Source organism: Ovis canadensis, chromosome 3 (assembly GCF_042477335.2).
Source record: "Ovis canadensis isolate MfBH-ARS-UI-01 breed Bighorn chromosome 3, ARS-UI_OviCan_v2, whole genome shotgun sequence".
Lineage (NCBI taxonomy): Eukaryota > Metazoa > Chordata > Mammalia > Artiodactyla > Bovidae > Ovis > Ovis canadensis.
The window spans coordinates 8,403,031-8,430,691 of NC_091247.1; the positions used below are offsets into that span (position 1 = coordinate 8,403,031).

The 27,661-nt window shown below is 50.4% G+C and overlaps 1 protein-coding gene across 9 annotated transcripts; it reads right to left on the bottom strand.

The window, feature by feature from the left end:
- Positions 1-152: 152 nt before the first annotated feature.
- FPGS (folylpolyglutamate synthase) lies at positions 153-27,661 on the bottom strand. Of its 9 annotated transcripts, none has more exons than XM_069582329.1 (16): positions 27,308-27,403; positions 12,740-12,831; positions 11,168-11,296; positions 11,023-11,076; positions 10,874-10,938; positions 6,166-6,280; positions 5,937-6,017; positions 5,746-5,807; positions 5,569-5,671; positions 5,176-5,253; positions 4,806-4,953; positions 4,602-4,691; positions 3,427-3,577; positions 3,026-3,101; positions 1,719-1,785; positions 153-973 (listed from the first exon to the last, which is right to left on the bottom strand). In XM_069582329.1, the coding sequence occupies exons 2-16, from the start codon at positions 12,749-12,751 to the stop codon at positions 564-566; spliced, it is 1,641 nt and encodes a 546-aa protein (XP_069438430.1). In that variant the 5' UTR covers positions 12,752-12,831; positions 27,308-27,403; the 3' UTR covers positions 153-563. The 9 variants fall into 9 exon arrangements, with proteins under 9 accessions (XP_069438430.1, XP_069438429.1, XP_069438431.1 ...); XM_069582328.1 differs by having other exon boundaries at positions 12,740-12,828; positions 27,308-27,390; XM_069582330.1 differs by lacking the exon at positions 12,740-12,831 and adding an exon at positions 18,665-18,960 and having other exon boundaries at positions 27,308-27,385.

Sequence of the window (27,661 nt, forward strand, 5' to 3'; positions counted from 1 at the left end):
AAATGTTTAGCCAGTGCTTTAAAAAAATTTTTTTGGCCGCATCATGCAGCATGTGGGATCTTAGTTAGCCAGGGATCGAACCCACGTCCTCTACATTGGAAGTGCAGAGTCTTAAAACCACTGGACTATCATGGAAGTCCCAGACAATAACAAAAAGTTCAAAGCTTTAAATCATTTCAGCCACCCTCTGCGCCCTGGGGGGCCCAGGCAGGGACCCTCTCCTTTCCCAGAAGGTCACTGGGAGGAGGAAATCGATCAACCAGCAGCCAACAGCTGGCAGGGACCCAGGCGGGCCCAAGACAGGAAGCAGGCAGGGTAGGAGTAGAGAAGGGCTGGACGGTCAGGGGTGCTCCAACAGCTGGAGAACCAGGAAGAAGAGGCTAGGGGCATCCGGGGCTCAGAGACAGAGCTCAGCATCCTGCCTCCAGCTCTCTATTTCACTGCCTAGAGCCCAAGACCCTGGGTCAGTCTAGACAGAATCAGGAAGGCACAGAAGGCAAATAGTTTAGGAGTTCATGGGAGATGCAGGGCAAACGCCCATCCCCTCCACCTCACTGCCTGGGCTACTGGGACAGGGAGGGCTCCAGCAGCTTCAGGACACCGCCCACCAGGTGCAGGCTGCCTGTGACCAGCACGTGGACGGCGGCAGCCTCTTGGAGTACCATGGCCCCACTGTATGCCACAGGGTGGGCAAGGAGGCCCCGTGGGGGATTGGGCGGCTGAAAGACAGGGTCCCGGCCTTGGGTGATCCACTGCAAGGCGTGGGAGATGCAGCTGAAGACGAGGGAGCTGGCACCGTGGGTGTGGGGTGGGTGAGGCGCCAGCAGCAGAGATGCGGGCCCACCCTGCTCCTGGCCCGGCGTGCTCCAGGGGTCCGGGCTGGCCTGCTCCTCATGCAGGCGACTCCAGTGCTGTTGGTGGGTGAGGCAGCGGAGCAGCACCTGGTCCAGTGTCACTGTGAAGTTCTGTTGGTCTGCGGGGCACAGGGACGGACACATCAGTGAGGCAGCCCGGGGTGGGGGAGGGGAAGCATGCTGTGAGCCCCTGCTCAATGCCAGGCTCTATACAAGCACCGTCCGTCCTTAGCGCTGAGGAAACAGAGGCTGGGAAAGTTCGGTGACTGCTCTTTGTCACAAAGATGGTGAGAAAAGGCCCAGGCAGTTTAGCTTCAATGCCAGGGCTTCTGCCCACGGAGCACCTCTTTCTGCCCTAACTCACTGCCTTTCCCAGACTATCCCCCATGCCCTCTGATGTGGGGCCTGGAGATCTGTATTTTTTAGATTATTAAAAAAAAACTTTTTACATAACCCACAGTAAAAAAGAATACATTTTATAATAGTAACCCAGGACTCACGTGTACACGTATACGTCTAGAAGAGAATGTCATCAGACAGTACCTACCCTTAATTTTGTGCAAGACACACTGACACTCTCTGTTCTATTTAAAATGCTGGTTGAGACCCACTAGGCTGATTTCAAGAACCATCACTGGGCTGTAACCTGCATTTTGAAAACTAGTTTCCCCAATAATTCCTTTTTAGTATTGTAGTCACATGCAACATTCAAAATGTACCAAAGGGTATTGATTTATACGATAAAACAAATCTAGTTCCTACCCAAGACCTCCAGTTTAAAAGCCCCCACTGTCACCAACACAGCAATCCACCTCAGGGCCCTCTGCTGCCTTCCCACCCCAGGGACCATGCCTGTCAACTCACCTGCATTGTCTGTTGATGCCATCTCTACCAGGTTAGGGCAGAAAATGGCATAGTCAAACTGGCAGGGCTAGAAGGCCAAAGGGAGAAGCTCAGTGTCAGGGCCTGAGAGGAGGCCCCCTACCTTGACTTCCACACAGCACCCCCAGAGTCCACATCCATGTCCCCATCTCTAGAGATGCACCCCCCTCCACACCCAGCTGAACTGGAACGCTGCTGCATAAACCCACCCACAGCACTTCCATGACCCCTGCCACCCCATCTGCCTCAGTGTACCCCATATGGCCTGCGGCCTGGGCAGCACGGCCCAACACAGACAGCGAGACAGACTGGAGGGGGCGTGCACATTGGCTTAAGGTGACCCATCTACTGAGCACAAAGGAGCGAGGTCGTGGATATGAAGGACAGATTTAGCATCCAGGTCTATGAAATGGGAAACGATCCCTAGGAACCCTTTCAGCCTTGATAGCCAGGGCAGACTCAGTTTCCCTGGGCACAGTGGGGCCCCTCCCTCTATGCTTAATAGTCCAGTGACCACTTAAACCAAACTTTATTATTTTTTTAATCTTTTCAAGTTAGTGCTTTTATTATCTTGGGATAAATCCCCAGAAGTGGAATTGCCAGATCATATAACATACCAGTTTTTAACTTTTTTGAGAAACCTTTCTATTATTATCCTATTATTATCCATAGCTGCTGTGAAATGATATCCCACTAACAGTTCATAGGTATTCCCTTTTGTCTCCATCCTCTCCAATGCTTACTTTCTCTTGTCTTTTTGATGACTGCCATTCTAACAGGTGTGAGATAATAATATCTCCTTGTGGTTTTGATTTGCATTGTACTGATGATCTGGCATGTTGAGTACACTCTCATATACTTATGGGCCATTATGCTCTATGTGTCTTCTTGGATAAACCAAAGTTTAGAAGCAGGTATCATAGTAACATCTCTGTTTTATGGCAAGGCAAACTGAGGCTCAGAGAAATGCCATCTCTTATCCAGGGTCACATGCCAGTGGCTGAAGGGAACCTGACAAGTGAATCCAGAGCCTGCACCTCACACCACTTACCTGGTCCTGCCTATAATCCTGGTCTTGAGTGTGACCACGGAGGAGAATGCGGGCAGTGACCTCTGACTTGACTTCCCTGTGCCCAGTGCTTTTATAACACAGTTCAGGAGGGGAATGAGCAATCAGTGCCATTCTCCAGCTGAGGAAACAGGCTCAGGGATGAAGGCACGGCTGCTGGGGGTCAGAGCCAGCACCCGAGCTGGCCTCCCTGCTGCCCATACCCCAGCCAGTTCCTCACCTGCAGCACTTTCAGCAGGGCCGCGGAATCCCGGTCCCCAGTGGAGTTGAAGAGCAAGACGCGCACCTCGGACCCACTGGGAGAGGGAAGAGTTAGAGGCGGGGGAGGGGAGGCCAGAGCGGTGACACCTCCCACCACTTCTCCGCGGGCCCCGCCCCATCCTTCTTCCAGAAACTGCCTCTCCTCCCCTACTGTCCCCATCCGACCCTGTCCCCTCGTCCCGCCCCATTCGTCCCCAAGGTTCCTCCCCTCCCCACTGACCCAGCCTCGGCCCTGCCCATGCTCCACCCCTCCTCAAGGTCCCGCCCCTCTCCACAGACCAAGCCCCGCCCCATCCTTCCCGAGGTCCCGCCCCCTCCCCCGGACCCCGTGTCCCCACACTGCCCCTGCCCGCTGCTCACCTGTCCGGCCGCTCGCAGCGGTGTAGCGCCTGGCGGAACCAGCGCACGCAGGCCTGCATGCTGCTGGTGGTGTGCGCGCCGTCCAGGTACCAGGTAAGGGGCCCACGCCGCAGCAACTGCGTCCGACCTGGCCACTCCGTGTGCCGAAGCCCTGGGGTTGGGGAGCAAGGCAGTCCTCCAGGAGCAGCCCCGAGGCAGCCCTCCCGTAATCTCCCACTCCGGTCCTCAACTAACTGCTTGCCCGCACGCAGAACCCTCATTACTCGCCACTCTGATCGGCACAGAAGCCTCTGGTTGGGCCCAAGTCGCTGGGATTAACTGTTTGGCTGCCTTATCGGGTAGAATCTTCCAGGAGGCCCTGAGAGAGGGGCTGCTGTCATATATTAGTCCCAAAATGCAGGCAGAGAACCCTGACTCAGAGAGATTAGGTCACAGAGCGAGTGAGTCCTGGGCTTGTGTGCTCAGCTGCTTCAGTTGCATCGGACGCTTTGTGACCCCCTGGACTTGTAGTCTGCCAGGCTCCTCTGTCCATGGGATTTCCCAGGCAAGAGTACTGGAGTGGGCTGCCGCTTCCTTCTCCAAGGGGAGCTTCCAGACCCCGGGATTAAACCTGTGTTTGCCACGTCTCCTGCATTGCAGGCATATTCGGCACCGCTGAGACCCCAGGGAAGCCCCAAGTCCTGGGGCTGGGATGTAACTCCCTGGCTCCAGGACTGTCTCACAGCCCTGACACAGGGCCTGGCACACAGTGGTCTCCCTGGTACCATCTGCTGAAGGGCTTTAACAGCCACGAGGTCCTACTATGTGCTGAAAGCTTTGAGGGGAAGCAAGAAACCTGAAGAGTATCATTGTCCTCAAGACCCTCATGGTCTCCTGATGATGACAAGCATAATAGTTCTGGCAGCTACCACGGGGCCAGCCAGGCACTTTATCCCATATCCACCAGGCTCTGGACTCAGTCCTTTAGTGACAGCACCTCTCTGTGGATCCTATCATAGTCTCACTTGGCAGATGGGCAAATGGGTTCAGAGAGACTTCACGGACTCAAAGTGCGGGAAGCTTGCTGCCTTCAGCAGAGTCCTTTCTCTTAAGGCACCATTGGCCCCACCTCTCTAATAGGAGACCAAAAGAAAACACCTGAAAGGGGCCCAGCTGGGCAGGAAGGTCCAACTCACCCTGCTGCATGTGGGGCGTGGGCTGGAACACAGGTGCTGGGGGCAGCTGCCCCGGGAGGCTGGGCCTGGATGCCTTCAGCTCCCCAGCATCTGGCAGGGAAGGGAAGGGAGAGGGAGGGCTTTAGTGGGCTTGGTCCTCACCTCTAAGGGCCCTCAGAGGCAGGTCCACCTGTCCCCTGCCCACCCACTGACCTGCCCACTTACCCTGGTAACCTTTCTGCTGCAGCCAGCAGCGGGCCAGCTGCAAGGCCAGGGCAGCATTGGACCGCTGGTGCTCTCCCTCCAGGCCCAGGGTCAGCGGTGGCCCCCCTTCCTCCAGGGCTTGTAGTGGTGGGCACAGGTAGAGGGGACACTGCAGGGGAGGTGGGAAGCAGCTGCTCAGGGGATGGCCCTTCCTGATGTCATCAGCCCTTCCATCTACCAGAACACACTGACCAGAACCCACCAAACCCTGTTCCTAGAATCGAGATGCATCCTAGCTGGATGAACACAGATGAGCAAACCGAGGGCCCAGAGGATAAAGTGCCTCCCCAGTCAGTCCTCCTCTGCCCCCCGGCAGTTCCATCAGACTCACTGAGATCTGCTGAGCCCTGTCCCTTAGCACTGCCAGCGGCTCGTCAGGCTGGAGCACGGTGAAGGCAGGGACGCCACTCTGTGCAGGACACAAACAGTGAGCCAGGGGCTGCCCAGGGTGCTCCACCGCCCATCTCTGGCCCCCACATCCCTGGTTCTGGGCAGCCCATTTAGCCTTCCCCCAGTGGACCTTTGGGAACCCCTCGATGGGGAGACTGAGGCCAGAGATGGGGCTCAACTTGTTCCAGTCCCACATAGAGCTCCCATGAGAATCCAGACCCCACTGATTCCAGGACCTAATTCTGAGTCAAGACACAAATGAGCACCCCCCCCCCTTCCCTGAATCTTGAGGGCCAGGGTCAGGCCATCCATTTACCTCCCCTCCCCAGGTCACCTTAAAAATGCCCCCTTTCTGCCATGCGATCTTCTCCATCGTGTCCCCCAGAAGGCCAGTGTGGTCAATGCCAAGAGAGGTGATCCCGCACACCACAGGCTTCCTGCAGGAAACGAAAGGGCCAGGATGCCCCTGGGCTCCTGGCCACCATCCCTCTCCCCAAGCCATCGGCCTCACCTGATGATGTTGGTGCAGTCGTAAGCCCCGCCGATGCCTACTTCCACCACTGCCAGGTCCACCTACAGAGGATCAGAAGGCATGGCAGGGGGCACAGGGACTCCTGGACGCCGCATGGGAGCCCTTAGCCTGCTGAGATTCCCCTCCCCAAGGTCTGGAACACAGGGTTTTGGGGAGGGGGCCACACACACCTTCTCTTGGAGGAAGACATGGAAAGCCATGAGCGTGAGGAAGCGGAAGTAGCCAGGCATGGAGACACAGCTACTGTCGTCCTGTGGACAGGATCACGTCAGAGCTCGGGGCCACTGCAGCCTCTGTGCTGGGGGAGATGGTGTCCTGGGATGCGCAGCGCCCTCTGGGTCTACCCACCCACTTGAGGTCCCCTACCCTGGCCATCCACCAGCCCTCTGGCACAGGCACCTTGGTCTCCTCCAGCCGGTGGTAGAGGCGCCAAAAGTGCTTGGTGAAGAGCTCGGAGCTTATGGGCTGCCCATTGATGCGGATCCGCTCACGCACCTGCACCAGGTGGGGAGAGCTGTCGAAAGACCCAGGGTCATCAGGCAACTCCCTTCCCAAGACCCTCAGGCTGCCCCCGCCTCCCGCCCCATAGTCAGACCTGTCTTTTGGAAAAACAAATCAGGCTATGTCACTGTCCTGCTGAAAACCCTTCTCACTCCTCATCTCGGCCTTCTAGGCCCCAGTGGGGCTGGTTCCACTGGCCTCCGTGCCTCACCTCTCCTGCATCCCTTGGAAGGTCCCTGTGCCCCCCACCCTCTGGACTATTTTTTAGCTCCTCCAGCCCTGCTTCCTCCCACCCCTGCCCACATACTTTCTATCTCCAGGCCTACCTGTGGGCCTGCCCACTACACAGATCTCAAGTAAGACCACTCCTCCAGCAGACAGAAAGGATCCTCCCCACCTGGCTGGTCAGGAATGCTCTCTGGGCTCCTACAGCACCGCCCCCAGCAGCCCACACCCATCAGCTACTCTGCCAACATCTGTCCCCATAATGTCTGTCTGTCTTCCTGCCCTTGAGGACAAGGCCTCATCAGCTGTGTTCAAGTTGCAGCCCCAGACTGGCCCATGAGGCCACATGGGCCCAAGTTGAAGGCTGGGTTTTTAACCCCTCAAATTATTTTAGATGAGCAATTTGGGGCTTCTATTTGAATCCTCAAAGACCCTCTCATATTATGAATCCTCTCCATTTCTCTATTTTGAACAAAGAACTGTGGAGGGAAAACACACTGATCTGAAAGGACCTCAGTCAGCTGGTTTCAGTTGTTTACAGAGGTCACTTGATAGAACTGGTAAAATAAAAGGAGGCACGCATCTTGAATGCCCCAAGACAAGGGAGTGAAACCTGAGCGATTCACTGGCATGTGAATCGCATGTTAGCGATTCACTGCTTTGCCAGCGATGGGTTTAAGAAAGGCACATATAGCTTCAGGAAGAGGGACCCCATCTATCCCCACCAGCTCACTCCAATCCTCTTTTAGATTTTAGATGCTTGAATGTGGCCAAGACAGGGCGCTGCCCAGCGGGCAAAGCAGCGGCTGAGGCTGGCACAGCGATAGGGTTCCCTTCTGCTGCCCACTAGGGAGAGCTTGACAGGGGCATCATACCCTATGCTTACTGTCTAAGCCCTTACTAGCCAGGCTTTTTGCTCCTTATGGCAAAGATACCCTAACTGATAAATATTTCTGTGTGATTTTAAAACTGTGTAAGGAATTTAAGTTAACAAAAAGATATCTGAGGGGGCTTTCCTGATGGTCCAGTGGTTAAGAATCTGCCTTGCAATGCATGGGACACTGGTTCGATTGCTGGTCTGGGAAGATCCCACATGCTGCAGAACTACCAAGCCCATGCACCAACTATTGAGCCTGAGTGCGGCCACTGCTGAAGCCCGCGTGCCCTAAAGCCAGTGTTCCACAAGAGAAGCAACTGCAATGAGAAGCCCCCACACCACAATGAAGCGTAGCCCCTGCTTGCCGTAACTAGAGCAAGCCCGCACAGCAGTGATGAAGACCCACCACAGCCAATAAATAATAAATAAATCTTAAAAATATATATATAATAATCCCTTAGAAGAAATGGAGTAGCCATCAGTTCACAAAAGAGTCCCAAATGTAGCACTTGGATGCAGTCTCAAAAATGACAGAGTGATCTCTGTTCGTTTCCAAGGCAAACTCTTCAGTATCACAGTAATCCAAGTCTATGTCCCAACCAGTAATGCCGAAGAAGCTGAACGGTTCTATGAAGACCTACAAGACCTTTTAGAACTAACACCCCAAAAAGATGTCCTTTTCATTATAGGGGTCTGGAATGCAAAAGTAGGAAGTCAAGAAACACCTGGAGTAACAGGCAAATTCGGCCTTGAAGTACAGAATGAAGCAGGGCAAAGGCTAATAGAGTTTTGCCAAGAGAACACTCTGGTCATAGCAAACACCCTCTTCCAACAGCACAAGAGAATACTCTATACATGGACATCACCAGATGGCCAACACCGAAATCAGATTGATTATATTCTTTGCAGCCAAAGATGGAGAAGCGCTATACAGTCAGCAAAAACAAGACTGGGAGTGGACTATGGCTCAGATCATGAACTCCTTATTGCCAAATTCAGACTGAAATTGAAGAAAGTGGGGAAAACCACTAGACCATTCAGGTATGACCTAAATCAAATCCCTTGATTATACAGTGGAATTGAGAAATAGATTTAAGGGACTACATCTGATAGACAGTGCCTGATGAAATATGGACAGAGGTTCATGACATTGTACAGGAGACAGGGATCAAGACCATCCCCATGGAAAAGAAATGCAAAAAAGCAAAATGGCTGTCTGGGGAGGCCTTACAAATAGCTGTGAAAAGAAGAGAAGCAAAAAGCAAAGGAGAAAAGGAAAGATATACCCACTGGAATGCAGAGTTCCAAAGAATAGCAAGGAGAGCTAAGAAAGCTTTCCTCAGTGATCAGGGCAAAGAAATAGAGGAACACAATAGAATGGGAAAAACTAGAGATCTCTTCAAGAAAATCAGAGTATCAAGGGAACATTTCATGCAAAGATGGGCTCGATAAAGGACAAAAATGGTATGGACCTAACAGAAGCAGAAGATATTAAGAAGAGATGGCAAGAATACACAGAAGAACTGTACAAAAAATATCTTCATGACCCAGATAATCACGATGGTGTGATCACTCACCTAGAGCCAGACATCCTGGAATGTGAAGTGAAGTGGGCTTTAGAAAGCATCACTACAAACAAAGCTAGTGGAGGTGATGGTATTCCACTTGAGCTATTTCAAATCCTAAAAGATGATGATGTGAAAGTGCTGCACTCAATATGCCAGCAAATTTGGAAGACTCAGCAGTGGCCACAGGACTGGAAAAGGTCAGTTTTCATTCCAATTCCAAAGAAAGGCAATGCCAAAGAATGCTCAGACTACTGCACAATTGCACTCATCTCACACGCTAGTAAAGTAATGCTCAAAATTCTCCGAGCCAGGCTTCAGCAATACGTGAACCATGAACTTCCAGATGTTCAAGTTGGTTTTAGAAAACGAAGGGGAACCAGAGGTCAACTGGATCCAACATCTGCTGGATCATGGAAAAAGCAAGAAAGTTCCAGAAAAACAGCTATTTCTGCTTTATTGACTATGCCAAAGCCTTTGACTGTGTGGATCACAATAAACTGTGGAAAATTCTGAAAGAGATGGGAATACCCGACCATCTGACCTGCCTTTTGAGAAATCTGTATACAGGTCAGGAAGCAACAGTTAGAACTGGACATGGAACAAGAGACTGGTTCCAAATAGGAAAAGGAGTACGTCAAGCTGTATATTATCACCCTGCTTATTTGACTTATATGCAGAGTACATCATGAGAAACGCTGGGCTGGAGGAAGCATAAACTGGAATCCAGATTGCTGGGAGAAATAACAATAACCTCAGACATGCAGATGACACCACCTTTATGGCAGAAAGTGAAGAGGAACTAAAAAGCCTCTTGATGAAAGTGAAAGAGGAGAGTGAAAAAGTTGGCTTAAAGCTCAACATTCAGAAAACGAAGATCATGGCATCTGGTCCCATCACTTCATGGCAAATAGATGGGGAAACAGTGTCAGACAATATTTTTGGGCTCCAAAATCACTGCAGATGGTGACTGCAGCCATGAAATTAAAAGACGCTCACTCCTTGGAAGGAAAGTTATGACCAACCTAGATAGAATATTAAAAAGCAGAGACATTACTTTGCCAACAAAGGTCTATCTAGTCAAGGCTATGGTCTTTCCAGTGGTCATGTATGGATGTGAGAGTTGGGCTATAAAGAAAGCTGAGCACTGAAGAATTGATGCTTTTGAACTGTGGGGTTGGAGAAGACTCTTGAGAGTCCCTTGGACTGCAAGGAGATCCAACCAGTCCATCCTAAAGGAGATCAGTCCTGAATATTCATTGGAAGGACTGATGCTGAAGTTGAAACTCCAATACTTTGGCCACCTCATGCAAAGAGCTGACTCATTTGAAAAGACCCTGATGCTGGGAAAGATTGAGGGCAGGAGGAGAAGGGGATGACAGATGGCTGGATGGCATCACTGACTCAATGGATATGAGTTTGGGTAGGCTCCAGGAGTCGGTGATAGACAGGGAGGCCTGACGTGCTGCAGTTCATGGGGTCACAAAGAGTTGGACACGACTGAGCGACTGAACTGAACTGAACTGAAAAAATAAAAAGACATCTGAGGGACTTCCCTGGCAGTCCAGTGGTTAAGTCTTTGCGCTTCCACTGCAGGGGGCATGGGTTTGATCCCTGGTTAGGGAACTAAGATTCCCTCATACCGCATGATGCGGCCAAAAAAGAAATAAAAAGATATCTGACTTTTCCAGCTGTGTATTTCATTTATCCATTCAAGTTGCTGCCCCCCTCCCCAAGTTCTTTGCATTATGAAAATTAGAGATTGCCATAAACTTGGGCTAATACGCTAAATGCTAACTGAATGTATGTTGAATAAATAAACACTGGGCAGAAAGACATATAGCTGAGTTCCTGTGGGTGACCCTGGCCCTGAGGTGCAGGTGGGATCCAGAGCCCCCCAGACAGCTAGGAGACACCACATCCCTCTGTACCTCAGTACCTAAAGAACCCCGTCTTCAGGCCATAGCTTCGGAGGATACGTTCAGTGAAGGCACACGTGGAGCCCTGTAAAGAAAAGGTCTTGTCTGGGCAGGTCCCAACCCCCGACCCCAGCCCGCGGACGCCCTACCCCTGGGTCCTGTGACTCACCTTCCCCTTGGTCCCAGTGATGTGGATAATGTTCAGTTGGTCCAAGTCCTCCACCTAAGACAGACAGACAAAGTCCCTGCCTCAGGCACAGGACGCACAGACAGAAGTGGGCAGTGGAGGTGGTTACAGGCCCTTCCCACCTTACCTGCAGCCCACTCCGTGCCAAGTACAGCTTCATGGCTTCCAGCTGTGTCTGGGGGTCACCCCGCTCACGCTTCACCATCTCCAAGTAGTTAGCATTGGTCTGCAGGGTGTTGAGTGTGCGCACGGCATCCTGGCGGTGAACCCCATGTAGCAAGTTAAGGCGCATTAGGGGCCCATAGGGACAGAGGCACACAGCATGCCAGTGGCTAGGCCAGGGTACCAGGACTGCCATGCCAGCCCTGGTGTCCCAGCCCAGAGGTTAGGCACCACTGAGAAAGAAGTGGCATCTTTCAAGCTCTGGCAGAAATGGGAGCCTGGGGCAGTTCAGCTTCACCTAGGGAGTGCCAGGCAAAAACAGGTAAAATGACTAGCAGGACTAGGCTTCACTCTCAGGCCTTTGCCCTAATTCCCTCCATGTGTGCATGCGTGTGTGCGTGTGTGCATGCTCAGTCATGCCCAGCTGTTTGCAACCCCATGGACTGTAGCCCACCAGGTTCCTCTGTCCATGGGATTTCCCAGGCAAGAATACTGGAGTGGGTTGCCATTTCCTCCTCCAGGGGATCTTCCTGAGCCAGGGATTGAACCCACGTCCCCTGCATCTCCTGCACTGGCAGGTAGATCCTTTACCACTGAGCCACGGGGGAAGCCCAATTCCCTCCATAGTTCACCACTGTATCAGGCTCCTCCTAAAGTAGGGCCAGAACCACAGAAGGCTAGGATCTTAGAACTGAAGGAATCAGAACTAGGAATTCCTGGAGGCTTCCATGCCTAACCCTGAGGATTGGGATCCCACATTCTGACCCAGAGAAGAGTTGCCTGAAGCAACCAGTTGGTAAAGAGGAGTCTCAGAGGGAGGAAGGGTGTGCCAGCGTTGCCCAGACAAGAAGGCAGGTAGGTATAGCCTCAGGACAGTTCACACTGGGTGGTGGAAGTGGGAGTGATATTTATAATCCTTCAGGGCCTCAATGGCTGGTTGCAGGCCCCACTCGTCAAACTGGGGCCACCTACCTGGCCAGCATCCTGTGCTGGTCTCTGGCAACTGGCCTTTGGCACAGAACCAGGAGGAAGCTTTTTGTTTTCCGTGTTCTTTCACCACCACCTCTGCTCCTGAGTTCTGCCTTCCCCCCAATTCTAAGCACTTGGATCTCCTTCTTCCTGAATCCTGGAGACTCCAACCCACATCTAGACTCCTGGATCTCCCAAGTCTGAACTCCCGAATCCCTCTACTCTCCTCCACCCGCAACTGCTGCTTCGGAGTCCGGAGACACTGTAATAACTCCAGCATCTCAGCTGAGCCGCTAGTCCTACCACCAGGCGTCCCTTTCCTCTCTTCCAACCGCGGTTCACTTCAGCCTCAGAATTTCCAAATCCGGTAGAGCCGGGCCCAACTTCCTGGTGCCTGTCCCCACCTCCAGACTCCAGAAGGTCCCCACCCGACCCGCCCCTCGACCCCTGCGAGTCTCTCGGTCCCAGGCTCCTGGCCACCCTCTCAGCTTGGCGCAGACCAGATGCTAAGTGACCTCAGGCTGGCTCACGAGTCATTGCGTGACCTCCCGCAGGCGGGCAAAGATACCTGATACTCCATGTCCGGCTCCTGCAGCACAGGCCACGCGCTCAACCCTCGCCGCGCTGCGACCCTGGTTGTTGCACCACGCGGAGAAACTGCTGCCAGGAAGAGAGCGTGGCAGCGTGCCCGAGACATAGTAGAGGGGCAGGCAGCTGCACGCTAGGCCCGGACTGAAAAAAATTAAGCTCCTGCGCCCGCCCCCGACACGCCTCCTCTCTTCGCCAATCAGCGCTGCCCATTGAGCCCACTGAGACCAATAAGAATCTGCGGGACGCCATCTTTGTGAGGGGCAGGACCCAGCGCGAGCCGGGGAGTTCGTTCATGTTTGTGAGGGGTAAGGTCCCGCGGGAGTCCTCTGCCTTAGAAAACTACACACTCTTTTCGTCGTCTTCTCCAGGATCTGGCCGCACTCCCCCTACCCCCACCCCCCCCAAATAGCCAGTGCCAGTCAGCAGCCCTGCTCCAGGCCAGAACCAGCTGCGAGCCGGGACCAGTTCAGTTCAGTTCAGTCGCTCAGTCGTGTCCCACTCTTTGCGACCCCATGGACTGCAGCATGCCAGGCCCCCTAGTCCATCACCAGCTCCCGGAGTTTACTCAAACTCATGTCCATTCAGTCAGTGATGCCATCCAACCATCTCATCCTCTGTCATCCCCTTATCCTGCTGCCTTCAATCTTTCCTAGCATCAGGGTCTTTTCCAATGAGTCAGTTCTTCACATCAGGTGACCAAAGTATTGGAGTTTCAGCTTCAGCATCAGTCCTTCCAATATATATTCAAGACTGATCTCCTTTAGGATGGACTGGTTGGATCTCCTTGCAGTCCAAGGAACTCTCAAGAGTCTTCTCCAACACCACAGTTCAAAAGCATCAATTCTTCAGCACTCAGCTTTTCTTCACAGTCCAACTCTCACATCCAAACATGACCACTGGAAAGACCATAGCCTTGACTAGATGGACCTTTGTTGGCAAAGTAATATCTCTGCTTTTCAATATGCTGTCTAGGTTGGTCATAACTTTCCTTCCAAGGAGTAAGCGTCTTTTAATTTCATGGCTGCAGTCACCATCTGCAGTGATTTTAGAGCCCAGAAAAATAAAGTCAGCCACACTTTCCACTGTTTCCCATCTATTTGCAATGAAGTGATGGAACTGGATGCCATGATCTTCGTTTTCTGAATGTTGAGCTTTAAGCCAACTTTTTCACTCTCCTCTTTCACTTTCATCAAGAGGCTCTTTAGTTCTTCTTCACTTTCTGCCATAAGGGTGGTGTCATCTGCATATCTGAGGGTATTGATATTTCTCCCGGCAATCTTGATTCCAGCTTGCGCTTCTTCCAGCCCAGCGTTTCTCATGATGTACCCTGCATATAAGTTAAATAAGCAGGGTGACAATATATGGCCTTGACCTACTCCTTTTCCTATTTGGAGCCAGTCTATTGTTCCATGTCCAGTTCAGTTGCTTGGAATGTTAGGTCCATGAATCAAGGCAAATTGGAAGTGGTCAAAGAGGAGATGGCAAGAGTGAACATTGACATTTTAGGACTCAACGAGCCAGGATACAATGACAGAACTTGTGGACCCCTCAGGGAGGTCACTGAATTGCAGCTCCCAAAACATCCTGACCCAACACAGAGACAACAAACTGCGGGGATGAGGCCTCTGCCCTCACGAATCTGACAGCTCGACTGCGGGATAACAGACCAAAAACCAGGCACCTACAGCTACTGGGCCCCCTAACTATTCCTGGGCAGCCTGGGAAGGCTTCCTGGAAGAGGTGACATCCTGACCTCATGAGCTGTGGAGACTGAGCACAGTTAGTGAGCCCCAGGGTGACAGGATGCCAGATCCAGCAGGATCTTGTGGCCGTATAAGAAATTGAGTTGCATTTAAATTTGGATTACAATAAAATGGTTCTAAGAAAGGGTAACAAGATCAGATTTGCACCTTTGAAGATGTGCTGTTTAGAGAGAGCTGCCCTCAGAGAGGGCAGTAATCTGTCCTACCTGTGGGTGGAGGATCCAGGTTTGTCCTGGAGTTTTCAGAACTTTTTTTGTCTATGACTTAATTTTTTTAATTAATACTTTGGCTCTTTATTTTAAAATATTTTGTTTTACTTTTCTTAATCTTTTTTTACTTTATTTTTTGGCCCCTCCATTACATCCCTGACCAAGGGTTGAACCTGGGCCCTCTGCATTTGTAATGCAGAGTTTTAACCACAGACCACCAGGGAAGTCCCTGTATATGACCTTCTTGGTCCCAACTGCTAGCATGGCAAAAAAGTAGAATGGAGATTCCCTTTCTACAGTTGAGACCTGGAAAGGTGTGTGTGTTTGGGTGGGGGTGGGGAGTTGCTGCAAGAAGCTTCTAGAGAAGTTTGCTCAGATAAAAGGCAGTCGCTTAACAACTGATGGTAGTAGTCTCTTCCTCTTTCCTGCAGACACTGGGTCTAAATATTTACCAGAGACTGTTTTATTTTGAAATAAACACATGTGTTGGAAGATTCTGTCACTGGCTAGACTTCCGCTCTTCATATCACTGCTGGGTGCCCCCACCCCTGCCGCATGGGAGATGGACAGGTCATTGTCTCGCTTAGTTTTCTTCTTTTCTAAAAATCATTGAAACTTTCTTTATACATTATAACTTAATAACTGCATAAAAATTATGATAAAATGGCATTAAATGTGTTTTTTTCCTTTGCTTAACCCTCTCTCTCCCCCCACCTTTGGTAATTCTTATTGACAGCCAAGGAGATCAAACCAGGAAATCCTAAAATAAATCAATCCTGAATATCCATGGGAAGGACTGATGCTGAACCTAAAGCTCCAACACTTTGGCCACTTGATATGAAGAGCTGACTCCCTGGAAAAACTTGATGCTGGGAAAGACAGAAGGCAAAAGGAGGAGGGGGCGGCAGAGGATGCGGCAATTAGACAGCATCACTACTCAGTGGACGTGGATTTGAACAAACTCTGGGAGACAGTGGAGGACAAAGATGCCTGGTATGCTACTGTCCATGGAGTCGCAAAGAGCTGGATGCGACTTAGCGACTGAACATCAAGAACACTGACGACCAAGTGTGTGTCCCACAGTGCGTGTCTGCTCATGAAATCAGACTCAACTAGGGCCTTGCGCTTTTTTATTTCTGGTTTTTCTGGGCCACGCAGCCCAGCTTGCGGGATCTCAATCCCCCACCAGGTATTGAACCCAGGCCACAGTGAAAGCCCCGAATCCTAACCACTAGACTACCAGAGAACTCCCTATAGAACCTTGCTGATGCAAATAAAAAGATAGCGGTGAAAAGAAGAGAAGCAAAAAGCAAAGGAGAAAAGGAAAGATATACCCACTGGAATGCAGAGTTCCAAAGAATAGCAAGAAGAGATAAGAAAGCCTTCCACAGCGATCAATGCAAAGAAATAGAGAAAAACAACAGAATGGGAAAGACTAGAGATCTTTTCAAGAAAATTAGAGATCCCAAGGTAACATTTCATGCAAAGATGGGCTCGATAAAGGACAAAAATGGTATGGACCTAACAGAAGCAGAAGATATTAAGAAGAGATGGCAAGAATACACAGAAGAACTGTACAAAAAATATCTTCATGACCCAGATAATCACGATGGTGTGATCACTCACCTAGAGCCAGACATCCTGGAATGTGAAGTCAAGTGGGCTTTAGAAAGCATCACTACAAACAAAGCTAGTGAAGGTGATGGAATTCCAATTGAGCTATTTCAAATCCTAAAAGATGATGCTGTGAAAGTGCTGCACTCAATGTGCCAGCAAATTTGGAAGACTCAGCAGTGGCCACAGGACTGGAAAAGGTCAGTTTTCATTCCAATTCCAAAGAAAGGCAATGCCAAAGAATGCTCAAACTACCGCACAATTGCACTCATCTCACATGCTAGTAAAGTAATGCTCAAAATTCTCCAAGCCAGGCTTCAGCAATACGTGAACCATGAACTTCCAGATGTTCAAGTTGGTTTTAGAAAAGGAAGGGGAACCAGAGGTCAACTGGATCCAACATCCGCTGGATCATGGAAAAAGCAAGAGAGTTCCAGAAAAACAGCTATTTCTGCTTTATTGACTATGCCAAAACCTTTGACTGTGTGGATCACAATAAACTGTGGAAAATTCTGAAAGAGATGGGAATACCCGACCACCTGACCTGCCTCTTGAGAAATTTGTATACAGGTCAGGAAGCAACAGTTAGAACTGGACGTGGAACAACAGACTGGTTCCAAACAGGAAAAGGAGTGCGTCAAGGCCATATATTGTCACCCTGTTTATTTGACTTATATGCAGAGTACATCATGAGAAATGCTGGGCTGGAAGAAGCACAAGCTGGAATCAAGATTGCCAGGAGAAATATCAATAACCTCAGATATGCAGATGATACCACCCTTATGGCAGAAAGTGAAGAGGAACTAAAAAGCCTCTTGATGAAAGTGAGAGTGGAGAGTGAAAAAGTGGCTTAAAGCTGAACATTCAGAAAACTAAGATCATGGCATCTGGTCCCATTATTTCATGGCAAATAGATGGGGAAACAGTGGAAACAGTGTCAGACTTTATTTTTTTGGGCTCCAAAATCACTGCAGATGGTGACTGCAGCCATGAAATTAAAAGACGCTTACTCCTTGGAAGAACAGTTATGACCAACCTGGATAGCATATTGGAAAGCAGAGACATTACTTTGCCAACAAAGGTCCATCTAGTCAAGGCTATGGTTTTTCCTGTGGTCATGTATGGATGTGAGAGTTGGACTGTGAAGAAAGCTGAGCGCCAAAGAATTGATGCTTTTGAACTGTGGTGTTGGAGAAGACTCTTGAGGGTCCCTTGGACTGCAAGGAGATCCAACCAGTCCATTCTGAAGGAGATCAACCCTGGGATTTCTTTGGAAGGACTGATGCTAAAGCTGGAGCTCCAGTACTTTGGCCACCTCATGTGAAGAGTTGACTCATTAGAAAAGACTCTTATTCTGGGAGGGATTGGGGACAGGAGGAGAAGGGGAGGACAGAGGATGAGATGGCTGGATGGCATCACCGACTCTATGGACGTGAGTCTCAGTGAACTCTGGGAGTTGGTGATGGACAGGGAGGTCTGGCGTGCTGCGATTCATGGGGTTGCAAAGAGTCGGACACGACTGAACAACTGAAATGAAGTGAACTGAACTGATGCAAATGATAATACTTTCTGTATCTTAACATTCATACTCAACAATAAGCCTATCGGGATTCCATAGACTTCCCTGGTGGTCTAGTGGTTAAGACTCCGTGCTTTCATTGCAGGGGGCATGGGTTCAATCCCTGGTCAGGGAACTAAGCTCCTGAATGCTCCAGGGTCAAATAATAAAATAAAACCAACCCCCTCAAAAAAAAACCTAAAAAATAAGGAGGGATCCCTTTAAGACCATTACATAGCAAACAGTTAAGTAGAACCTTTCTGGGCCAGGTACTGTTTTAAATCCATTCTACATAGTTACTCATTTAATCATCAAAACCCTGTGAAACAGGTACCAGTATTGTGCCCTGTTTCACAAGTGAGGAAACTGAGGCCCAGAGAAATAAAGGCACATGCCCAAGTCACAACGTCAGCATTTGAGCTCTACCCCAGAGTGCTTATTCCTAGCCTCTATACCTTCCTCCTGCCCCACCCCCACTGGAGGTGGGGGCACTGCTAGCTCAGAAGCAGTGGCTATCCCATGGTGCATTCCCTACTTGCCTGCAGTGCTCTGCTGCCATGGATAGCATCTACACCAGGGGCTGAAATTTCTGAGGGTGAGATTGCATGGGATGAGGAACAGTTGGGTCCAAGGGTATTTGCATTCCTTCCCCCCAGCATGGGAAACGTTGCAGCCCATCAGTTGTTTGTGCAGAGACAGCACCCCTATTCCAGAATGTCCCCCAGATGGCTGGGTGTAGAGTACCCTGTCATGCTTACTATGTATTTCCCTGGCTGCAGTGAAGTTGAGCTTCTTTCCAGGCTTCTATTTCAGTAAACTGCTAAAACTTCAGCACTTTGGTCACTTTGCGAAGAGTTGACTCGCTGGAAAAGATCTTGCTTTTGGGAAAGATTGAGGGCAGGAGGCGATGGGGACGGCAGAGGATAAGATGATTAGAGAGCATCACCGACTCAATGGACCTGAATTTGAGCAAACTCCGGGAGATAATGGAGGACAGAGGAGCCTGGCACGCTGCAGTCCATGGGATCACAAGGAGTCGGACGTGACCTAGCGACTGAACAACAAAAACAAGAAGCCTTGGCAAAGTCACCCAGTGGCCTTTCCTCCATAGTCTCTAAGGACCACTTCTTTTTTTGGCTGATCCCGTGACTGCTGCGGGATCCCAGCCATCAAAGCACCATATCCTAACCACTGGACCATCAGGGAATTCCCTCCAAGGACAATTTTTATACCCAACGACACCTGGAAATTTAAGAGGGGAAGGAATACAATAGATTTATCTTCTTTGTCATATTCAAACTGTTTCTTTTTATTTTGTTTTTAAATTCTCACTTTTTTTTTTTTTTGGATGGATAATACATCATATCATTTAAATAGTGAGAGGTATGAAAAGGTACACTGGGAAAAGCTTCCCTCCCACCCCAGGTCCTAGCAACCTAACTCCTCCGCCCAAAAGCAAAGTTATGCTTCTTGTGATTTTTCTAGAGACATTTTATGCAATTACAAGGAAATATGAATATATGTTGATTTCTTGTTTATACTCAAGTATTCTTGCCTGGAGAATTCCATGGACAGAGAAGCCTAGTGGGCTACAGTCCATGGGGTCACCAAGAATCGGACATGACTGAGCGACTAACACACACACTTCTTTATACTCAAAGATAGCAGCAGACTATATACATGAGTCTGCATTGAGCTTTTTCCATATAACTTTATATCCTAGACCTTATTCTGGACTGTGTTGCCACATAAGAGAGGCTGTATTGGCAAATTTGCTTTTTTTAAGCTGCACAGTACTCCTTGGTGTGGAAGTACTGTGATGTATTTGGCCAGCCTCTTACTGATTGATGTTTAGGTTTTCAATATTTAGCCATCACAAGCAATGCTATGGTGGGTAACATCACTCCTTCCACGTGTGAGCACATCTGATGGATAAATCCCAGGAAGTGCAATGGCTGGATCAAAGGTGATGTGCATTTGACACTTTCATACAGATTGCCACGTTGTCCTCCATAGGGACAAGGCCAGTTTCCACCCCCATGGCCCTGAGGGGCATGAGCCAGCTACTTCCTCACCAGCGCCCACCATTAGCCAACTCTGATCTTGCCAATCCCATTGGGGGAAACATGTATTCTCAGGGTAGCTATCGTTTGCATTTATTTTATGATGAAGGAGGGTGAGCATTTTTTATCTTTAAAAGTCAGGGGCTTCCCTAGTGGCTCAGTGGTAAAGAATCTGCCTGCCAATGCAGGAGACATGGGTTCGATCCCTGGTCCAGGAAGATCTCACATGCTGCAGAGCAACTAAGCCCTTGGACCACAACTATTGAGCCTGTGCTCCAGGGCCCGGGAGCCACAGCCACTGAAGTGCCCACGCCTCAAGCCTGTGCTCAGCAACAAAAGAAGCCACCGCAATGAGAAGCATGTGCCCTGCAACTAGAGGGCAGGCCCTGCTCTGCACAACTAGAGAAAAGCCTGCTTAGCAACAAAGACCCAGCATAGCCAAAATAAAAAGAATTAATTTTTTTAAAAGGTCATTTGTATTTCTTTAGCATTCCCCTCATCTCCTTTGCATTATGGCTTAAAAATTATTTTTTTATTTGACTGCACTAGGTCTTAGGCGAAGCTGCACCAGGTCGTAGCTGAAGCTTCAATATTTTGGCCATCTGATGCAAAGAGCTGTCTCATTGGAAAAGACCCGAATGCTGGGAAAGATTGAGGGCAGAAGGAGAAGGGCATGATAGAGGATGAGATGGTTGGCTGGCATCACCGACTCAATGGACACAAATCTGAGCAAACTCCGGGAGACAGTGAAGGACAGGGAGGCCTGGCATGCTGCAGTCCATGGGGCCACAAAGAGTCTGACGCAACTGAGTGACTGAAAACTAACAAGGTCTTAGTTGTGGCATGCGGGATCTAGTTCCCTGACCAGGGATCAAACCAGGGCCCCCTGCGCTGGGAGCCTGGAGTCTTAACTGCTGGACCACCAGGGAAGTCTCATCATTGCTTTTTATTTGAAAAGCCACAGATATTTGTGCAAGAAAGTAGCAAAAATATAAAGGAGAAAATCAAAAGCACTTTCATAGTGCGCCCGAAGAACCACTGTTGGTCTTTTGGCGATACTGTGAAGGGGTTCTCATTCTCCACAAAGAACAATAGAAACAAATCCATTGTGTGGAGAGCAGAGAAAACAAGGACTCAGGGAAACTGGCAAGCAGGCCAGTGTCCACCCATGGGAGGCAGGTCTGCAGGCATGCACGGAGGGTAATGAGGGGCCAGGGGGTCATGCTTCAACTCCCCACCCTCCCAAAGGGAATAGGTGTGATCGATCCATCCATCCATGCATTCATTTGGTGAGAAATTGTCTCTGCCAGACCTGGGCTCGGCACTGGAGACACTGGCTTGTGGGGACAGATGACAAGGCTCTGCTCTTGGAGCACCCTGCCCAGGGAGCAAGAGAAGAGTGAAGAATGAAACTTGCAAAGAACAAAGATTTGCGATCTCTGTTTAAAGCCTGTAGGGACAGGAGGCTGGGGACCACAGAGGGAGAGAGACAGCTTGGGGCCACACAGCAGGTCAGCAAAGGCATCATGCTGGGCTATCTAGACTCAGATCTGCCTGAGTTGCTGCTCTCTCTCCTGCCTCATCGGGACAGCTGGAAAAGACTTCAGGACCTGGTCTTGGCCAAGCTCATGCTCACAACTTTTACCTCTGCCTGAAACACCTTTCCCCTAAACTTTTCCTCTTTGGTCTTTTGGGTGGGTTCCTTTAGCATTTATCCCTGGGACTTGCATTGCAATCTCTTTTTAATCCTCCCAAGAATTATAGGAATGAAAGATTATCTCCATTTGACAGGCTGCAAAATGGAGGCTCACAGAGGGTAAGCAGCTCATTCAGAGTGAGCTAGTGTGTGGCAGAGCTAAGACACAAAGCCAGATTTGCTGGCTTTAAAACCTGCCCCAACTCGCCACCACTAGTCTGGTGGTTAATCTCTGCTGTCGATGCGCTGTGTGACCTTTGGCAATTTGCTTCCTATTTCTGATTTTGTCTTGACTTGCAGTCTTCTTAATAGGACAAGGCTGAAATGAGTTCTGTCCCATCTCATAATTTATAGGGGAGGGTGGATCTTAATGATGCCAAGAGTCTCCAAAGGCACTCCAAAGAGCCAGGACTAGAGGGGTTCCGCTGCCCATTCCCCACCCCCACCCAGGGTTCTGTGAAGACCAGAGGAGGTTCAAGCTCTTTGGCAGGTTTATATAGAAGACTAGCATTCAGAAGGGAGGGTACATTTCCAGTGGCCACATCCAGATTCAGACCCTCTGATACATGAGGACTCCCCTCACCTCTGAATGTCAGCTTATATCCAGGGACCTACATGGAAATTCTTTTCTGTCTCTGGGTGAGAAGAAACTTGCCTTAAACAGAATTCCATATCCTCAGTGGGACAGCCTCTCCTTATCCTCACCCTGATTCTGGCTCCAGACGTGTGAATGGATTTAGTGTATTAGGAGGGCAGCGGACCTTTAAAATGGGCCTCCCTCTGACCCTGCGGTTCTACTGCTTCTAATGTTGGCCCCGAGGAAACAAACAACTGGAACTGTGCTCCGGGCCCCACATGCTGTTTATCACCCTCCATCTCAGGCGGCAGGTGACACGGTTGATGACCTGATGACGCCCTTCTTCCTGAACCCCTTTGTTCTCAGCTTCCCGGACACCTCCCCTCCTGGTCCTCCTCTTTCCTGGCTGGGTGAGCCCTGCTGGCTCTGAGTTCTCCCTTCCAACCTCCTCCCATTGGCGGCCAGGGACTCACGCCCCTCTCCCTGAGGTGGTCCCTGCTGTCGCTGGTCACATGTCAAACATGTGACCATGTTTGACTTTCAAATGTCCCTCTTCTCTGGCTCCCGACATGAGCGCCTGGTGACCTCTCAGCATCTGCAGGCATCTCAGCGGCTCCCCAGGGCTTTTCAGTTTGGAGAACAGCTCCACCCAGGGGGCTCAAGTCTAAAGCTAGGCCTCGGGCCTCCCTGGTGACTCAGGGGTAAAGAATCCACCTGCCAATGCTAGAGACACGGCTTGATCCCTAACCCAGGAAGATCCCACATGCCGTGGAGCAACTACTGACCCCATGCCCTAGAGCCTGGGAGCTGCAGCTACTGAGCCCACGCGTCACAGCTACTGTAGCCCCCATGCCCTAGAGCCCATGCTCTGCAACAAGAGCGTCTGCCCCAATAAGAAGCCCACGCACGGCAGCTAGTGAGCAGCCCCTGCTTTCACCGCAACTGGAGAAAAGCAGCGAAGACCCAGCTCAACCATAAACAAATACAATTATAAAAGTAAATAAACAAACAAAGCTAAGCCTCACTGCCATCCCTCCAGGCCCAGGCCATCACTGCTGGTCTAACCTATTGCCTCCTTGCTGTTGTTCCTCTTGACCCCTACAACCGCAATTGTTTCCCCCCTTTTTTAACTTTTTTGTCTTTTTTTGGCCATGCCACATGACATGGAGGATCTTAGTTCCGCAACAAAGGATCAAACCCACACCCCCTGCATTGCAAGTGTGGAATCTTAACCACTGGACCACCAAGGAAATCCCTGTTTAAATCATTAAAAAAAAAACAAAAAACAAAAAACAGATCTCCTCTCTCCTGCTTCAAATCTCCCCATGGATTCTCACTGCACTTGGGATGAAGTCCAAACTTTTGATCTTACCATTGCCCCCAGCCCTGCTGGTCTCCTCTGATTCTCAAACATACCAAGCTCATGCCCATCTTTGTGAAAGTCCACACCTACTGAGCACTTAGCATGAAAGGTATTCATTTAATCCTCACAGCAGCTTGAGGAATACTGTGATTATCCTTCTTAAGAAGATGGGAAATTGAGGCAGAGGGGTTGCTCAGCCAGCCCGAGGTCATACAGAGTGAGCACGACAGAGCCTCAGGGCCTTTGCACTGGGATTCCCTCTGTCCAGAATGATCTTCCCCCTAAAGTTCATGTGACTAACTCATGATCATTTCAGATCTCTGATCAAATGTCCCCTTGCCACATTCTTGCCATCTACCCTTTTGTACCTTTTAGATTTTAAACCATGTGACTGTATCAGCATTTCAAAATAAATGTTTTCTAACAGAGCATTGTAAATTTTGATATAAGAAGCTTGTTAAGGGAACAAACCTTTTGATGACTCAGTATGGACACTGGGATCCCATTTTTGTTCAAATAATTACAATTTAGAAACTAGCCTGGGCATTTTTCTCCTAAAAGGTAACCATGATTAGCTCTGAGAGGTAAGGCTAGAAGTGACTTTTTTATAAGTATATATATATATATTTTTTTCTCTTAAAAAAATTTTATTTAGAGGTGACTGTTACCTTCCTTTCGCTTGTATGTATTTTATAATTTTTCCCCTGGTAACATGCCTAAGTGGGAAAAAGAATGAATGATTCCTTCCATGTTAGGTGACTGGCACTTCAGAGCTCTACTGTTTTTTTGTTTTTAAGATTTTTTGATGTGGCCATTTTTAAAGTCTTTATTGAATTTGTTACAATACTGCTTCTGTTTTATATTTTGGGTTTTTTTTTTTTTTGCCGAGAGGCACGTGGGATCTTAGTTCCCCTACCAGGGATCGAACCCTCACCCCTGCATTGGAAGGCAAAGTCTTAACCACTGGACTGCCAAGGAAATCCCTCAGAGCTCTTCTTGATCAACATTCCTGGTCAGCAGCTGGGAACGCTGAGGCCCAGCAAGGGGCCAGAACTGACCCGGAAGCAGGTGTGGCTCCCAGATGCTCCTGGGAAGTTTCTGGGGTCCCCACTCATAGCCAAGAAGGCCTTTCAAAGGGCACCTGGTGTGTGATGTGGAGCCTTGACATGGGACATGCCACTGAAAGGCTGGCTTCAGTTCCGCCACCTCCCCGAAGGGCCTGAGTGGTCTCTGAGCTGGCCGATCCTTTCTTTGCTCAAACCTGAGAGCAGATTGCCAATTTTCATAGAGGGAAAATAAAGTGTGGAACATGTTTTCTCAGTTTATGACACTCTGCAACCATGATTGTCCTTGGCACCTTCTCCCTGGAGATAAGATTTACAGAGCCTCCTCCTTGCCTGGTGCTGTACTGAGCCCATTTTACAGGTGAGGAAATAGAGGACAGGAGGCAAGGAATCACCTGGGAAGGTCACCAACTAGCAAGTTGGTTCAAGGATTCAGCTCAGTTCCAGCTCTTTTTGATTCCAAATTTAGCCCCTCTGATCAAGCTAGGGAAACCCTGGCTAGTTTTTTTTTTTTTTTTTGGTAACATGGGTTTTCTTAAATAACAATACAAGTTCTTCCTAGATATCAGCACTGTGCAAGGACTTTTACACACCCTGTGAGGGAAGGTGTGTTCTGGGACCCATTTCTCAGGGAAGACAACAAAGGCCTAACAGGGGAAGTGGTGTAGTCATTCTCAGGGGTCTGTAATACCAGGCCTCCCAATGGACATGAGTTTGCGCAAGCTCTGGGAGATAGTGAAGGACAGGGAAGCCTGGCGTTCTGCAGTTCGTGGGGGTGACAAAAAGTTGGGCACAACTTAGTTACTGAACAGCAACCATCGTGCACCCCAGGCATCCCTGGACCCTGCCCACAGCTGCCCTGTGCCCTTGGGGTGCCTGGTCTTCTGGCCAACTAACTGGGCTCTGGCCTTGAGCTGGCTCTCAGTTCAGAGGGAGATGAGAAGCTCTGCGAAATGCCAATACTCCCCAGCCCAGGAAGCCGCCCCTGGTGAGGGGACCACCCTGTGTGTCAGGTCACCTCCCCTCTCTAGGGTCCTGGCCTCAAGAGCCAGGGGGCCTGGCTGACCTTGAAGAAGCCATAACCCCCACCCCCTGGCTTCTGGGGCTGCTCCTCTGTTGCTGGGCGGAAGGTCCTCTCTGTCAGGGGTCAGGGGGAAGCGGCCAGCCTGGTGTGCAGCCCCAGTGGCTGAGCTGGCTGAGCCACAACAGCTGTGCGATCCTCACAGGACCTCGCACAGCCATCCCGAGAGGGCGGGAGGCAATATTGTGGTGCCCATTCTACAGAGGAGGAAACTGAGGCTCAAAGAGGCTAAGCAACTTGTCTAGCGTCTATAGACTCACATAGTACAGCCTGGGGTTCCCACCCCTGGCTCTAGCTGGTCCCCTCCAAGGATGATTCTGCCGCTTCTGAGCTGGTGGTCTCCTTGCCCCCTGAAGCCCTGTCTCCTCATCTGTAAGGTGGGGGTCACAGTCCTGCCGGCCTCAGAGGTCTGGAGGTGAGTAGGAAGAGGGGTGCTAGGCCCAGAGCATAGAGCAAGGGCTCCACACACGGATGAGGTTAGCACACGACTGGGCAACTTCACTTCCACTTTTCACTTTCATGCACTGGAGAAGGCAATGGCAACCCACTCCAGTGTTCTTGCCTGGAGAATCCCAGGGATGGGGGAGCCTGGTGGGCTGCACTCTATGGGGTCGCACAGAGTTGGACACGACTGAAGTGACTTAGAAGCAGCAGCAGAAACCTTCAACAGGCTGAGTCCTTACAAGCTCCTACCCACACCTTCCAGATCTTTAAAATGAAGACAATAATGGTCTCATCATCAAACACAGACAACAGTGGGCATAGGGCCCAGCAGGTAGAGAGCACTTTGATCAGTAGTGCCACTGTTATTATCATCATTAAAATAGAGCTGACCGCTCTTTCTCATAGATCAGTCCAGAGAGTTAAGTCAGACGAAACCCGGTCTGTAAACGGGGCATGGCTCACAGGAGGACCCTGAAGGCCGCCTCGGCCGCCTCCCACGCCTGCTGCCCAGTCCTCCTTCAGAGCTTCCCATCCCCACACTGGGTGGGGGGTTCTGTGGAGCCTCCCGTTGGTGAAAAGGGAGCTGTGAGGCCCATGGGGTTGGGGGCCCTGGACCACCCCAGGCCTTCAGAACAAGGTGTAGGATGACAAGGCTTTTTCCTTAGGTCTCCACAAAGTATGAGGTTATGATCATCACTAATGGCTTGGATCCCTGAGGTCTATCTACACTCATTGCACAGAAGGTAGCCTTAGGGAAGAAGGCTGCCTGTCCAAGGTCACTGTGTTCTCCTACCTGGAAGGAGGCAGTTTTAGCCGAGAGAGGACACCCGGATAGGCCTGGCTCCTCCATGGCTGCTTCCCACCAGAGCTTCTCAGCCACTGGCCAGCAAGTAGCCAGAGGCCTGGCACCTCTCATCCCTGGGCTTCCCGCTCCCCCCACCGGATGGGGCACGGAGTGACCCACGGGTATGGGTATCTTTGCCAAGCCTGCCCTGGGCTGGGCCACAGAGGGGCGGGGGAGCTGGAGGGATTCCCAAGACCTGGCCTTCTCCCATGCCGGCCTTGAGGGAGCATGCCTGGGTGGGTGGGCAGGGGGCTGGGAGAAGATCTCACCTGATAGGCCTCTGCTTTCATCCTGGGATCAGCCCAGGGATCTCTCAGCCTCCCTGCCGGATTTCTGATCGCAGGACTAAGTCAGAATCTTCCTGTGAGTTAAATAACAACCCGGTGAAGGTTAAAGGTGAGCAGGCAGAAGGGAGTACTAGGGAGGGGGCATTTGGAGACTTCCGGGCCTTGAGGCTGGGCTTCGTGCCCAGTGGGGCTGGTTTTATCTGCCTTCTCTTATCACAGCCTACCTCCCCTTACCGTTAAGGCTGTTTGCCCTGGCCCTGCCCGGCTGGGATCCCTGGCGAGGAGGGAGAGGCCCCAGGGCTGCCCTTGACCTAAGGCATCCAGGCCTGCTGGGGG